General features: G+C 38.2%; 1 protein-coding gene across 3 annotated transcripts in view; it reads right to left on the reverse strand.

Annotated features, from left to right (window-relative positions):
• stab1 (stabilin 1) overlaps nucleotides 1-15990 on the reverse strand; it is a 105639-nt gene that overhangs the window by 55882 nt on the left and 33767 nt on the right. For all 3 annotated transcript variants that reach the window (XR_003674065.1, XM_028446302.1, XM_028446301.1), the window contains 13 exons: nucleotides 15877-15924; nucleotides 14667-14800; nucleotides 13303-13414; nucleotides 12450-12527; nucleotides 9487-9588; nucleotides 9282-9386; nucleotides 8023-8157; nucleotides 6555-6683; nucleotides 5628-5681; nucleotides 5306-5419; nucleotides 4460-4655; nucleotides 2436-2531; nucleotides 2287-2332 (listed from right to left, as the gene is read on the reverse strand). Coding sequence is in view for 2 of the 3 variants with exons in the window: in XM_028446302.1 (XP_028302103.1) it covers nucleotides 2287-2332; nucleotides 2436-2531; nucleotides 4460-4655; nucleotides 5306-5419; nucleotides 5628-5681; nucleotides 6555-6683; nucleotides 8023-8157; nucleotides 9282-9386; nucleotides 9487-9588; nucleotides 12450-12527; nucleotides 13303-13414; nucleotides 14667-14800; nucleotides 15877-15924 (1349 nt within the window). In the remaining variant the exon portion in view is untranslated. The remainder of the gene's footprint in view (nucleotides 1-2286; nucleotides 2333-2435; nucleotides 2532-4459; nucleotides 4656-5305; nucleotides 5420-5627; nucleotides 5682-6554; nucleotides 6684-8022; nucleotides 8158-9281; nucleotides 9387-9486; nucleotides 9589-12449; nucleotides 12528-13302; nucleotides 13415-14666; nucleotides 14801-15876; nucleotides 15925-15990) is intronic.

Here is a 15990-nt window from a genome sequence, read left to right on the forward strand (position 1 = left end):
GAGAGCCTATTTCCCCTTGTATCACGTCCTTTTTCCTATTTCCTGTAACATTGAAAACAGAATTAACAAGAGCAGTCAGAGAGCGCAAACCTCCCCCAAGCTCCAAATCTCCTCCTTGCAGATAACTGGCAGTTATCTGGTTCAGTGAGCCTGATCATTCACACATTAAGGGCCTGTACTACAAAGCTAGATTTCCTCTTATCACGCTAACTACCGTGATTTAACCAGTGTGTGCTATACTACAAAGCTGGCTAACGTCTTACGGAGCTAAATCATCATGGTAACTTAGGCTAAACGACTAACGTGGTCGGGACCAGGTTTAGTTCTGGCTAGGATCTAAGCAAGTACTAAAACCCCGCCTCCTGACCAATAAAAAGAGGATCATTGTGTGAACACGTCGCTGCATAGATCAGATGTGACGCTGACAGGAGAGAGAATATTTAGATATCAACGCAATCCTTGCATTTACTTATGACATCCAATAGGAAACATAGAGATTTATATCTGATGGACTGATCTACATTAGTCAGCTGATAAAGCCTGCGTACGTTGGGCGCTTTCAGACCAATAAAATATTTAATTAATTAATTCATGCATTCTGTGGTGACGCTGAGAGCCTCAGTCCTGTATGATAATATAAAATATAAATATATTCCACCGTATGATGTAGGCTGATCTCTAAGAACGCAGCATCAGAGCCACAGACAATGTAAAAGTGACAGTGAAACTGATCAGAGTGTCTGTTTAATCTCCGTTTATAATCTCACTAATTTAAGCATCATCAATTACATCATTCATCCCTTCCTGCTTTTACTGCAGCAACAATGTTGTTTTTGGTCTGAATTATTTATTTAAATTCTTAATATTTTTAAAGAATTATTCTTCAAATGTGACGTAAATTGCTGTCCAGTTTATCCGTGATTGTAATTGATGCTGTAATCACGCACATAGCCAGGCTGAAATCAACTCACTTAACTTAGCTTGTTGTAATCAATCTTTGTAGGACAGCTTCTGTCTGATGGAGAATGTTTGGTTAGGCGAAGCCCGCTAACGGAGATAAATCCATAATATAATTATCTAGCTTCGTAGCATAAGCCCTAAAGGCTTGGAAGTAATGTCTAGCACGTGGATGTGCCGTTGTACAATCAAAACAGGAAGTAGAACAGAAGTTATGACTAGAACGTGTGAAAAGCCACCAGCAGGAGGAGGTGTAGAACCAGCTCAAAGAGCTGAACAGAGGGATTTATCCATTATTCAAATTGATGCAGACTAAGAATATTATTCCAAACCATCCCCAAAACATTATCACTAGTTCCTTATACCATTTCAGATATTTCCTGTAAATGCCATTTAAAATCTGTTTAGCTGTTTATGAGTTAAAATGTTCACAGACAAATAAATGAAAAAAACACCAACAAAAACAAACTTCTTGGTGAAGGTAGAAATTCTTCCATTAACACACAAACCCCTTAATTATCAAGTAGCATCTTATATTAACAACATAGGCAACTGGTGGTCCGGGGGCAACAAGTGGTCCTTGGTCTAATTTTGTGCAGCCCCCAAAAGTAAACTTTCAAAAATACACAAAATGCCTCCAAAAAAAAGAAAGAAAATACAGAAAAATACACAAAAGGACAACAAAAACACACAAAATAACAAAAATACACAAAAGCACTTCTAGAACGCACACAATGATAGAATACACAAAACAGCAAAGATGTCCATCTTTTTAGATACAAAAACTCACTCTAAAAACACACAGCATTGGAGAAAAAACACAAGTAAAACATAATTACAAAGATTTACAACAAAAAATAGACACAAAATGACAAAATACACAAAAAGAATGTATCAAACAACAGCAAAAATGCACAAAATTACTCGAAAAAACCCACAAAATCATAGAATATACACAAAAGGACAACAAAAATTCACAGAATGAGAGAAAAATACACAACAAAAATACATAACATGACTCCAAAAAACTCACAAAATGACAGAATACACAAAACAACAGTAAATGAATCAAAAACCACACAAAAGGACAGAAAAAAATATCGACAGAATGACAAAATAAGAGAAAAATAAACAAAATACATTACTTTTATTATTAAATGTGATGAGTGCTATTAGATGACTGTGCTCTATTTTCTATTAAATAAATATAAATGACAGTAATTAAATGTTCTGCAAACACTGGACTTGAAAGATGAATGAATGAATGATTCAACAAATAATTGATCAGCCCATGTTGGATCCATGACTAACGGTTGGTGAGGGACTCACTTGGCGTTCTCGTCACACGCACCTCCACAGGAATCGTCTTTGATCTCTGGATCACACACAGAAAAGTCTTTTTAGAGACAAATCATTTATTCTCCTACTTTCAGTGTGTGTGTGTGTGTGTGTGTGTGTGGGAGGGACTTGTGTCTCACCTATGGAGCAGGAAGTGCCTTTCCAACCTTTGTAGCACACACACTTGCCACTTCCTGTCAGACCATCCTCACACTTCCCATGGTTACACACACACTCTGAAATACAAGCACATGATAAAGACATTGCTTTTTATGTTAATATCTCTGCTTAAACTGTTCAGCCTGAAAACGCTCAACTCGTATCTCAGAAACATTTGACCTAAAATATACCAAAAGCTTTTTCATTAAGGAAATCATTGAAACAAATGGAAAAAATGCACAGTTTAGTGAATTAACTGCATTTTAATTCAATTTCATCTTGTTATCCGTCTTATTATTCTCTCTTATTTTTGTTTGTTTGCATATGTATTATAAAAATATAAATGAATTAAGAAATTAATGATTCATTTACTCAATTAATTAATTTACCAGCTAAATTTAAATTCAGTAAAATTTTATCCATGTAATTGTATTGGACTCTTTTAAATTTAAACTAAGAGGACTTGAGAACAATTCCATATCTTGCAATCTTTTAATAAAAAAATTCCAAATTAAACAATCATAGCTCCTAGCATATAATGACAGAAACCACATTGTGGATCCTGTGAAATAAAATATATAAAGTGTCGTTATGCAGGCAAAATGCTACTTTTAACAATAATTACACAGTAGGAATTACAGAGATTTATCTTTTTGTTTCTGTCATAGTTCACTCCCTCACGCCATAGTGTATCAAACCACGGTCAACCAGAAAAATACCACTGCTGTTACTGGAGCAGCATCAAAGTCAGAGTCACAACGTCTCCGTCCCAAAGAAAAATGGGTGAGCGAGTTTACAACAAGACATGTTATTGGTAAATACGGGCACGTACGTCCAGAACCGACACATGTGAATTAACTAAATGTGTGACTTTTTTTTAGCTTTCCAAGAGGCTCCATAGAGCAACGGTGAATCCTGGAATGTGTCGTAAACAGAAATATCAACACTACGCCGTTCAGTGACTGCTGATCCAATCAAAAATAATCACTGTGATATCTGAGTTTGGACAGGCCCTGTTAAACAGAGGAGGAATGTTGGGCCAAGAATGGAAACCAGCCCATGAAAGAGGCAAGATGGCGCTGCTTCACAAGCATTTTTTAAAAAAACCTTACCTTAAACTTCCTAAATTATACACCATCTTAGCTTGTAATTAAAATTCATTACATGTAATTTTAACACAAGTAACAGGCCTGTAAAGAGTAACTGCATTAAGTGTTTGAGAGCCAAGCCAGAATTTCTCCAGAAAAAACATCAAATTCCATGAGTTAAACCATATAACAGCAGATGAGAGGAGAGCACCTGTTAAATAAAGCATTAATACTCAGCAAAGCTTGGTTTAATCTCTCTATAAAAGCAAGGAATCTGTGTGTGTGTGTGTGTGTGTGTGTGTGTGTGTGTGTGTGTGTGTGTGTGTGTGTGTGTGTGTGTGTGTGTGTGTGCATGTGCATGTGTGCGTGTGTGTGTGTGTGTGTGTGTGTGTGTGTGTGTGTGTTCCTTAAATATCTCTGCGGATCAGGATCAGAGTGTCAATATGGGTTTCTGTTTGGTTCAAGGGTGTGCAACGTCAGATTTGTTTGGGCGCCCCACCCTCACGCCCCAACTCCTGGGTCGAAGGACTCAGTGATGATGTCATCGGTCCTACCTCCACAGTGATGATGTCATCAGTTCTACCTCCACAGTGACGATGTCATATATGAATACACAATAGTTATCACTCTACATATTTCACAACAAACCTAAATGTCGCTGACGTCCCACCTTCAAACACAACCTCATTTGACCATCCATGAAAAAGCTACTGAACCTCCCACTTTTCTATAGCATACTTCCTACGTGCACTGCACTAATGATTAATGATTGGTAAAGGCTTATTTTTCCTGTTCGGTGCTTATCGTAACAGGTCAAGAAAGGCTGGTCCTCTCAACCCAGGATCCTGACAAAGATTACACAGTAGAATCATTACTAGCATTAGTGTGTGTGTGTGTGTGTGCGCGCGCGCACTCACTGGAAGAGCAGTTGACGCCGTAACGCCCCGGCTCACAATCCTCACATGCGGTGCCATGGAAACCCTCGTAGCAACGGCACTCGCCGTTGCCATAGTTACCGTCCTGACACTCCCCGTGATTGGAGCACCAATTGCCGACTTCTCCAGGGCATTTGAAGCACTCGTGTCCATAGTAACCAGGGCAACAGGAGTGATCCTATCAAACAGAAATCTTTTGTTTTATTACAGCAATTACTGTGATTTTATTATAGCATTTACTGTGTTTTTCTTATAGCATTTACTGTTTTTATTTTTATTATAGCACTTACTGTGTTTTTATTATAGCATTTACTGTGATTTTATTATAGCATTTACTGTGTTTTTATCGACACAATTACGGTTTTTGTTCTAGCATTCACTGTGTTCTTATTATTACATTCATTGTGTTTTTCATAACAATTACTGTGTTTTTATTATAGCATTTACTGTAATATTGTATAGAAACTGCTGTGCTTACTGTGCTTTTTCCAAAAACACACAAAACTGCAACAAAATCAGACAAAACAGCAACAAAAACACACAAAATGACTTCAAAAATACTTCATGACAATAACAACACACAAAAGGACACCAAAAACACACAAAACAACAACAAAATGATAAAAAAAGAACAACAAAAATACACAAAACAGAAACACAAACTGACAAAAAGATACTAAAATGTTGGGAAAATATACAAAACAACAATAAAATTAAACAAAAGCCTTTGTCTTTCTTTGTATTAATGCTCAGTCTGGTCATTATTCTAAATGCTAACATGAATCAATGATCAGTTAGGATAAAGAAAGAGCTGCCATGTCAGCTGACCTTGGTGTGCTGAAGACATTTGATGACGCAGCCTGGCACAGATTTCCTCCTGGATCCAACGCGCTTCCGGTATCTACAGTTGGATTTCATGTTGGACGGAAACTGAGGTTTGATCTACAGCAAAAATATAAAGAAACACGTCTAAAAAACACCATCCATCAATTATCAACGCTTAGCACACAACTAAACACTGTGTAATGATGATACTTTCATCTGTGAACATTTCTTCTACTGCATACACTGGTTAGTCAGTGAAAATAGTTTGTTGTTTATTAATTCCATGTTTATGCCCCTATTACGTGTAAGCTAACAGTTTTCTCACCGGTTTGTAGGTGAAGATACACCGAGGCAGCCCCTCACAGTCTGTACACCTCCCCTAGGAACACACAGAGCCATGGAGAGAGAAACATCATCATTGCTGCATCAGAGCGGGAAGACAATCAAAACCAGGATTGGGGTCAATTACATTTTACAGTTACAATTACGTCTTCAATTATCCATGTTCAATTACAACTTAATTATTATTACGTTGACCGGCATTTTTTACAATTACAATTAAAAATTACAATTCTTAATTTCCCCCTGAAGGTCAGTTACGAATATGTTCTCAATTACTAAAGTTAAATTACAAATAATCACTTGTGTTAGCATCTCTCATGTCTTATGTTGTCTTAAATCAGCTGTAAAATACACTACAAAATATTATCTATCATCGTTAGTCTTCCTAATCAATGAAAATATTGGTTTTAATATTTTTGGTGTGGGCTTCTGAGCCTTTTCTGTCAGTGAACTGCTCGATTTCAATTTTGTTTTTTTTTAATGCAGGTAAACCTAATGTAAAAAATTGTTAACTACGTGTGGGTAAGCCATAGAACTATAACTTGGTTCCGAAGTTTTGTGTTTGATTAAATTGAAAATGACAGTTTTTATAGAATTTGCAAAGTCAATTAGCTGAACTCAATTACAATTCAATTACGATTACAACAGCAATATATTTTACAACACAACTAAAATATTTGCATTTCCTGAAGAAAACGCAAGTGAGTATGTTGGTGCTGGCCCGCGTCATTGAACACTGCTTTAACATTAGATTGAGCTAGCATTAGTCGAGCATTAAACTAGATAGCATTAGCTAACATTAGCATTAGCTAATATTAACTTAGCATTAGCACTAGCTAGCATCAACATTAACCATCCATCCTTCCCTCCACTTATTGCTTATTAACCGCTCTCTTCTCTCTGTCCTTACATTGACCTGCAGGCTGATCTCTTTCCCACATCTATTCCGCCGAACTTTGAGAACCTGAGGGACGAGGATCAAAACGCCATATTCTGTCACGTGGAACGTTCCATCAATAAGGACGTCGTTCACGACTGTCTGGGGGAAACCACGAGAAACAATTACTTAGACACATTTAGAAAATTCCTGACCAAATACATTGAAAAACACAAAAACAACAGTTATCATTTAAAACTGCTGGAGACAATAATTCATATCAGATAAAGACACAGTGGAGGCCTCATGGATCAACACATTTAAGCTAATTTAATGGAACAAAGATGCAAAAGATTGAAACTGCAGCTGGGAACTTTGTTTTGATATCCACCGTAAACACTCTCTTACTGGCAACGTTGCATGCATTGCATTGTGGGATGTGTAGTCCCATAGACGAATGCATAGAAGTGTTTGTCCTTCATTCTCTCTGTAATTTCTTGGGTTTTTTCTCCAGACAATGACGACAGTGACTCAAATGTTGTGGGAAAGCGTATCTTCACCTGCTATTACTCCGCTAATGCTTAACCAACTTAAACCATTTAAATATCGAAACGTTTCACTGCTTAGTGACAATGTGACAACCAGTGACAATTTGTGAAATACTATATGCTATGTAATATTAGGTTTTCTGCTTTTACTGTAAATAAAATTTAAAAGAGGGAGTTGTTTCTTCCCACTGTCATTAAATACTTGTTCATGTGGATATTTTTGGGTTCTTTCTTTCTTACTATGGACTTTATATTTTGTTCAGTGCTTTGAGATGACTTTGTCGTACATTGCGCTATATAAATAAAGTTGAATTGAATTGAAATAAATTACTATATCTCATTCATTTTAAACTCAGAGACACAATTCTAGCACCAAAATGTTGTTCAGTTTCTAATCTACAAATCTATGTACCTTGTGCACTCAGGCAAAATACATTTACAGGTATATTAATATTTAAAGTGACCCTGTTTGTCATGCTGCATGCAAACGATTTACACCATTCAAAATTCAAAATGTTCTGCTGCTTGGTCACAATAATGATATATAATTTGTAAATGCTAATGCAAATTAGGCTGCTTTTGCAAGCCCTAGAGTGCTTGATTAGGTCTGCTAGAGAGAGACAGCTGCTGCTCATGAACTTTGAGGAAAAACTGCTGTTAAAGCTTTAATCCTGCAGCTGCAGCCAGAATTTTTAGCTTAAAATATTGCTACAAATCTCCTCTGGTCTGGAAATGTGACTCTAAATAAAGTTCTGTTAAATCATCAACGAATGTAACACAAACTTGTGTTCATTGACAATAGACATTATTTTTCACATTCCCACTTGCGTTGTCGTGGCAAAGCAAAATCACTATGTCTTTATATCGTCTCCAGCAGCCTTAAGTTTAGTTTTCTTTTTTCACTTATTTGTGCTTTGCAGGGAATCATTTCAAACTTGAATCTCCTTTGTTACCTGATTCTTTTCGTTTAGATGGAACTGGACTTGGTAGTCGTCGCCCAGCAGCGTGCTCTTCAGCGTGCCGTCAGAGATGTGGTCGGGGTAGAGCAGCTCCCGCAGAATCAGGTGGTATTTTAACACGTCAGCGTCCTTGTGAGGTGGAAAAATAATATGTTAAAGATATTCATAGTGGTTCCATACACACAGATTGGGCTTGCACCAGTCGATTAATCTTCATCTGATAAATGACAGCGATCTCCTTTGTGAAAGCACAACAGCTTTCCAGGTGTTGTTGCTAACTTATAAATCAGGTGTGTCATAGTTGTTTGACAACGTTTGGTGTCAAATGAGTATGACACACCGGGATTAGAAAAAATCACGCATTTTGTAGGAAAATGCGTAAAACACTCAATTTTCGCAACTTTCATTGAAAGGAGAATCGTCTCGGTAACCAAATTGGTTGCTTATGTCGGCAAGATTTAGCACATAGGACTTTATCGTGACAACACTAATATAGATGAACCAAAGATTGAAAATCCTCACTTTAAAGCTGCTGGGTCATTCCATGTCATTTCAACAAACTTTCAGGATATCCCACACAATCTTTATCAATTTTTATATAATTATTCAATAGGCACACTGTAAATGTTAAGTTTGATCAGATTAATACTTTTTTAGATATGGAAAATTTATTGAGGAGAGTAGCCTATGAGTTGATTTTTACGCTTCTTTATTTTTCTTCCATTTTCAGCTTCCAATATCGGCATATGTATAACGCATTTCATACAGAAGGCAATTCAAAGTGCTTTACATGAATAAAAAGTGCAACAGAAAACATTTAACGGTTTAAAAATAAATAAGAAAATTTAAATCAGCTTTAAAACCTTAAATCAACAATAAAGCGATAGAAAATCTCCCTCTCAGTCATACGCAGTTGAGAAAAATACTGCCTTTAACTTGGATTAAAGAACTGGATGCTGGCAGTTTGTTCCACTTCTTTGCAGCATAACAACTAAAAGCAGTGTCAGGAGCCAAGCCTGTGCTGTCAAGGATAGAAGCTGACCTCATGTTCTCCTTTCTCTATGCTGTCTTAGAAGAGCTCACAGATCTTTACATGTGCACATGTCACCTGACTGGTGTGTGCGCAGTGATCCAGTGAAGTGATCCGGACTAAAACACGACTAAAATGGAGTCTGTTTACTCTTTGTGTATCAAAAATGGCCTCTTTTCTGCTACAACTTGGAAAAAAAATTAAAATGTTTATATTGACTCACCAGGGTTGTGGTATTTGTCTCCTTGAAATGCTGCCTGACGGCCTCATCTGTGGGCAGCAGGAGGGTGAAATCTGATTTTTCAAGATACTCTGACAAGTTGTGGATCTGCAAAAAAAACACACATTTTTTAAAATCTAAATCCTCTTTAAAGAAGGAAATATAGAAAGATGTATTAAATAATGAGTTGAAAAAGGGCAGACGTTACCAGTGCGCTTTGTCGGACCAGAGTGAAGTTGGAAGTAGAGTTCAGAAAGGTCATCAGGTTGGGGGGATCAGGGGGGATTTCTAACCGGGATGGAGGTAAAACCTGAACACACAAACAAAAGAGACTTAAATCCACCACCTTCAGATATTTGTGAACACAGGAAGATGCATTTATTTTTATTTTTTTTGGGGGGGATGATTATTGCTAAGTGTTGTTTAAGTATACATGAGCAATTTCTATCATAGGGAGGGCCACAAAGATGTGATGTCTGATCCGAGGACCACATCTTTAGAATTCATGTTAGGATTTATAATATTGACCAATCCGAGCATTAACACAGGAAACAATAAAATATTTTTGTTTTGTTCGTGTTGTTGTTTTGTATATTTTCCTTCTTTTTTTTTTTTACTTGTCTGCACATGCTGTCAAAGGTCAACACCACAGGAAGTGCAATCATTGTGAGACAGCAATGCATATTTTGTTATTGCAATAAAATACATTGAAATATTTTATTGCTTAATTGTGACCATCACCAGCCCTCCCTAAGGAAGGGTAAAAAATCTTTTATTATAGGGAGGATATAAAAAGGGAGAGCGGTGTTGCACCTAAGTGGAGGGGGAGGGGGAAGGGGAGGGGAAAGGGAGCAGGGAGAAGAGACTCAAGGCAGGAAATAGAAAAGGTGGGGAAGAATAGACTGTTTTGCAGTGAGGGTGAGATGTGAGGTTGTAGAATATATTGTGCTTATTATGTTGTGTAATCCAGCCAGTATGGTGACAAGTGTGAAGCTTAGCTATAATGGTGGTGGCTGTGAACAGGGGGAATGAGTGAATGGTAGTACCTAAAGCAGGTATTTGGGATTAACGTGTCTAAAGTGAAGCCCAGTATGAGTTTTATCCCACATCCCAAGGCGTGCCAGTGCATCGTATACCAGTATATGTGCAAAAAAAAAACGCTACCCAGGAACTGCCCTGGGCCCGCAGATGCAGCCAGGCCAGCAGAAAGAGCGGGGGCCAGGGAGCCCCAGGCAACCCCCCCGCGGCCGAGCAACCCCCCAGATGCCCTTAAGATCCCAGGCCGAGAGGCAGCCACCGCCCCCACACACACACATCCGAGGAAGCCCCAAGCAGCCGAGCACCCAGCGCATCCCCCCACCGACCCCAACCCCCAACCCCAAGGCCCCCCGCCAGCATCCAGCCCCCCCCCATCCACCCACACCCAAGCACCCAACCCCCCGAGGGAAGGGCCCAGAGAGCCCCCCACCCGAGACCCCAGCAGAGGAGCCAAGGCCCCCGCCCAGCAGACGGCCAGAGCCGCGCGGAACGGGCAGCCGGCAGGCGCCCGCCGGTGTACCCAGAGCCAGCAGGGTCCGGACCCCAGGCCAGAAGGACCCGGAACGGAAGCAGCACTGAGAGCAGCGCCCCCAGGGACGACAACCACGCCCATAGTTGCCGAGGGCACCAAGGGGATGCTGCAAGCCGCCCCGCCGGCCCCCAGGCGCACCAACCAGGCACCCCAGAGCGCCTTTCCTTGATGCCGCCCGCGCAATGCGCCCCAGATAGCACCCCCCCCCCCACAAAAGGGCCCAGCCACACCGCAGAGCCCGGCTCACAGGACGCCGACCAAGCCGGGGCCACCCGGGGCCGCACCCGCAGGTAAGGCAGGGCGCAGCCCGTACCACCCGCCCCGGAAGACCCCCACCAGGACCGGCCCAGCCGGGTCTGGGCCAGCCGGCGGGTTTGCAAATAATAGGAAAATAATATTTTCCTATTATTTTTGTGTTTTTGAAGTGTTTTTGCTTGTTTTCATTGTTTTGTGCATTTTTTGAGTCATTCTGTGTATTTGTGTTGCCGATCTATGAGTCTTTGTTGCCGATCTGTGTGTTTGTGTTGTTATTTTGTGTTTTTGGAGTCTTTTTGCAAGTTTATATTTTGGGGGCCTGTGCTGCGAAGCTAGATAATTATATTGTGGATGAATCTCCGTTAGCGGGCTTCACCTAACCAAACATTCCCTGTCAGAGAGAAGCTGTCCTACGAAGGTGGATAACAACACGCTAAATTAAGCCAAGTGTTTTCAGCCTCAGTACGGGCTCGCTCCCGTAAAAGCGGTGGAGACTGCAGCGTCTGACCAATCACTACAATGGAGAAAACTGGCAGAGTGACCGTCTTTACAATGGAGGAACAGCTGATCATCTTAAATAAATGTAATGGATTTAAATCCATGATGACAGCAAAGAGCAACAGAGGCGGAGCTTTTATACTCGCTCAGATCTGATCCACTTCATAACCTGGTCCCGACCTGGTTAGGTGATGCTTAAGTTTAAAATTATGAAAAATTTAAATCCATATAAGACCAAAAACAAGACTGTTGTTACAGAAAATGCAGAAATGAGAGAACCCAGGTAGAAATGTGTAAAAGCGTGAGATTAGTCGTTTTCTAAGAGAACTGATTGGTCAGGAGGAGGGGCTTTAGGACTCACTAAGATCCAAGCCGAGCAAAACCTGTTGCCGACCAGGCTAGTCGTTCAGCCTAAGTTACCATAGTGATTTAGCTCCATAAGATGTTAGCGAGCTTCGTAGGAGAACACACACTGATTACATTTCGGAAGTTAGCGTGATAAGAGGTAATCTCGCTTTGTAGCATATCTCCCTTTCTGTTTTGTGCATTTTTTGAGTCATTTTGTATGTTTATGCTGCTGATCTGTTTAATTTTGTTGTCATATTGTGTGTTTTTGTTGCCTATCTGTGAGGTTTTTTGTCATGTTCTGTGTTTTTGTTCCTGATTTATGAGTTTTTGTTCTCATTTTGTGTTAGTGGCTTCTTATTGTGTGTTTTTGTAGATGTTCTGTCTATTTTTGGAGTCATTTGTGCAGTTTCTTTGGGGCACCCAGGTGCCCACATCTGTAATAGATCAATCTAATCTCTTCTTCCATCCTGTGCTTTGCGTTCCCCGTGTGTGACCAGTACCTTGTCTATGATGTGGATGAAGCCATTGGTTGCTTGCAGGTTGTGGCTGATGATGGAGGCACTTCCAATGTGGATCACCTGGGAGAAAAACAAACACATGTTTTTACCCTGAATGTACAAAATTGTGTTCATTTCTTTCACCCTAAAATTCAGGTAAAAAACAGCACATCTCTCATTCACAGACTTCTTTAGATCTGAGCTGAATAGTTGGGAGTTTGGGATCTATACTGGTCTTTGATCCCCATTCCCGAGGTTGATGTGTCACATTCAGCTTCCTTTGAAGAATCCAGTTTATCAGAAGTAAGCGAGGCTGGCTGTTCTAGGCTTTGCAGATGTCCATGACCTGAATAACTAAACACCCTTACTGGGGTAGCTGCAGCGCACAAAATAACCTTTGTAGATTTATGGATCATAATGATTTATTTCATGTATTAAAAACCCCACGTCTAAATATTTAAATATTGTAAACCAGTGTTTTGTTAACTTAGGGGTCAGAACCCCATGTGGGGTCGCCTGGAGTTTAAATAATAATAATAATAATAATAATAATTATTATTATTATTATTATTATTATTATTATTATTATTATTATTATTATTATTAATAATAATAATAATAATAATAATAATAATAATAATAATAATAATAATATTGAAATGCAATTAAAATAATATCAAAGTTAGTACAACTCCTGGCTACTCTGTATTTGTATAATACGGTATAACAAACATGATCAAAAAGTAATTCTAGGAAAATATGTCTTTAGGATTGTTAGAAATTCTTGATATCAAAATGGGTTCACAATACAAAGAAGGTTGTGAACCACTGTTGTAAACATTGTTGTGGTTGTTACCCCACTGCTGTTGGTGATCTCCCACTTGGTCTGGGGGTGAAGGGAGGGCAGTTTGGTACCAACCAGTCTGTCCAGATCCTCCACAGAATAGACCCCGTCTAAGATGTGAGCTCTGTGAACATCAGGAAGAAAACTCTGACTTTGCACGGTTATCAAAAAGTGCTCGCCTTACTCTGTCCTGACAAACCTCAGGGTGTGTGTACGCATTCGTTTGTGTGTGTGTGTTGAATCTAAAGAAGACACGAGCGACTGGCGACCCGGAGACTCACGTCTAATTCTGTACGGCTCCCAATGTAAACACAAAACAACTCCAAAAACACACAAATTTGCAGACAAATACACATAAAAGGCAACAAAAACACACAAACAATGACTCCAAAAACACACAACTGACTCATAAAGCAAAACAAAACACACACAGAATGACTGAAAAATACACTCAACCACTAATATACACAAATTACTTTCAAAATCACACAAGGCAACTTCAAATACCTAAAGAATATGCAAAAATAACAAAAACTACACAAAACCACAAACACAAAATGACTTACTACATACACTTTACAATAAAGGTCCCTTAATTAAAGTTAGTGAATGCATTATTAAGCATTATGAGGCACTCCTATACATTTATTAATGTTTTTGTCAGGTTGCTAAGGTTACATAACACCTTACTTAATAAACAGCATAAGTAATTGAATCGTAGGGACGTTATTACATTTATTGATATATGAATTAATGACAAGTAATGCATACATAAGGATAACTAATTACATTATGCAACTTTTATTAATGCGTCAATATGTTTTAATTGACTCCATGCAGTAGACATTATTTAGCTGCCTATTAACGCAATAACTGATATGGTAATGAATGTTCAGTCATACATTCTAATTATTAATAACATAATATTAAACTGTTGATTAATGCTTAATTATGCATGAACTAATATTAATTAAGGGACCCCTATAGTAAAGTTTTACCAAAAATATTATTAATATTGTATATTTGTGTTATTTTGTATATATTCTATTTATGTTACTGGTGTTTTTCTATTTTTTTACTCTATTCTTGAAGGACTTAAAGGGGAACTTGGGAACGTTATTTGGTTATGTACATGTTATGCACATAGTAACTCTTAAAACTCCTTGAATCCAATTGAACCAACAAAAATATGCAAAATGACAACCAAAAAATCCACAAAATGGCAAAACACAAAACAACAAGACATAACCCTTTGTTCTTTCCTGTATTAATGTTCAGATCTGATCTGGTCGTTATTTTAAATGTTGACATGGATGTTGCAGATTCCCCCCCCCGCTGTGATTAAAGCTGCTCATTTCTGGTCAAAGGTCTCTGACCTTAAAAAGTAGGACATTCGATGTCGGTTCATCCAGAAGCTCCCGTCTGCTTCAGTCATGTTCCTCAGAGCTCGAGACGATGGAGCCAATAGTGTGACATTCCCACTGACGTCCTTAGAGAATCCAGGGCTTCTCTTCATACACACACACACGCACACACACGCACACACACGGCCTTCAGTCAACTTCCTGCAAATTCTGTTTTATTTATTGTTTTGCTCGCCTCATTGTTGAGTCAAATCATTTCAGATAATAATGTAACTCACGCTGTAATAGCAGTAAAAGTAGCTAGTGAAAAGCTAAATGCTAATGCTAAGTCTTTCTAAATATCGAGCCACAGTAAACATCATGTGTCTACCAAAAATTTACCACTGCACAAAACCAAACACTACATTATGTTAGAGTTTGTTTTGCAAACGACTTCCTTCCATTAATTTTGAAGAATGTTTCAAATGTAACTGTTCTGAAGATTTAATAGCATTTCTTATAATAATAATAATAATAATAATAATAATATCAATAATGTTAAAAAAAACAGAAATATTCCAGTTCATCTGATTAATCATTATGTTCAAATCAACTTTGGCTATATGCCAACATGTACCCAGATAATTTTTTATTATTATTATTTATTTTATTTTTTTTACCACTCAAGTTAAGAAAGACAGCAGTGGTTTGCTAGATCAAATTCAAAAGAATTGAAATAAAACTAAACAGTTTCTTTTAATTTAATTATTATAGCCATTATTAATTCATTTACTGTTATGGGGAATAATTTCTACGAGTATTAAACTCATTTGTGTATATGTATCAATAAGGCCATTGCAAGGATAGACTTGTGGGATAAAAAAGAGGCGAGAAAAAAATTGCGTGCATAATATACCTGTTTGTAAACTACAACAGACTGTAATCACTAACCACACATTAATAAATAGTTGATCACAAAAAAAATGTAATTAAAACAAAAAAAAATCTGTAAATTAGGAGCAAAACTATCCTTTTGATGCCAATGGCATCTAGTGCACAGGGAAGAGAAATATTATCTTTAAAAGGTTTTTTACTTTATAAAAGGTAAATGGTGACTAAATTTTGACTTCATTCCTGGATTGTGCTGTAATAAAAATGCACGTTTGGCCCAAACATGTTTAAAAAATAATTTTTAAAAATCACAGAAAAGACCAATTCTTAGCTTTGAAATAATTTCACACACCTGAGTCTTTAAGGAGAAACTGAACAGTTTTGGATGACTGTCCAGCATCTGCAAAGATAAATCAGCATTAGGACAGCTACACACGTCAAGAGGCACTATCGCTGTTACACCTGA

The sequence above is a fragment of the Gouania willdenowi genome, chromosome 5 (genome assembly GCF_900634775.1).
Source record: "Gouania willdenowi chromosome 5, fGouWil2.1, whole genome shotgun sequence".
Lineage (NCBI taxonomy): Eukaryota > Metazoa > Chordata > Actinopteri > Blenniiformes > Gobiesocidae > Gouania > Gouania willdenowi.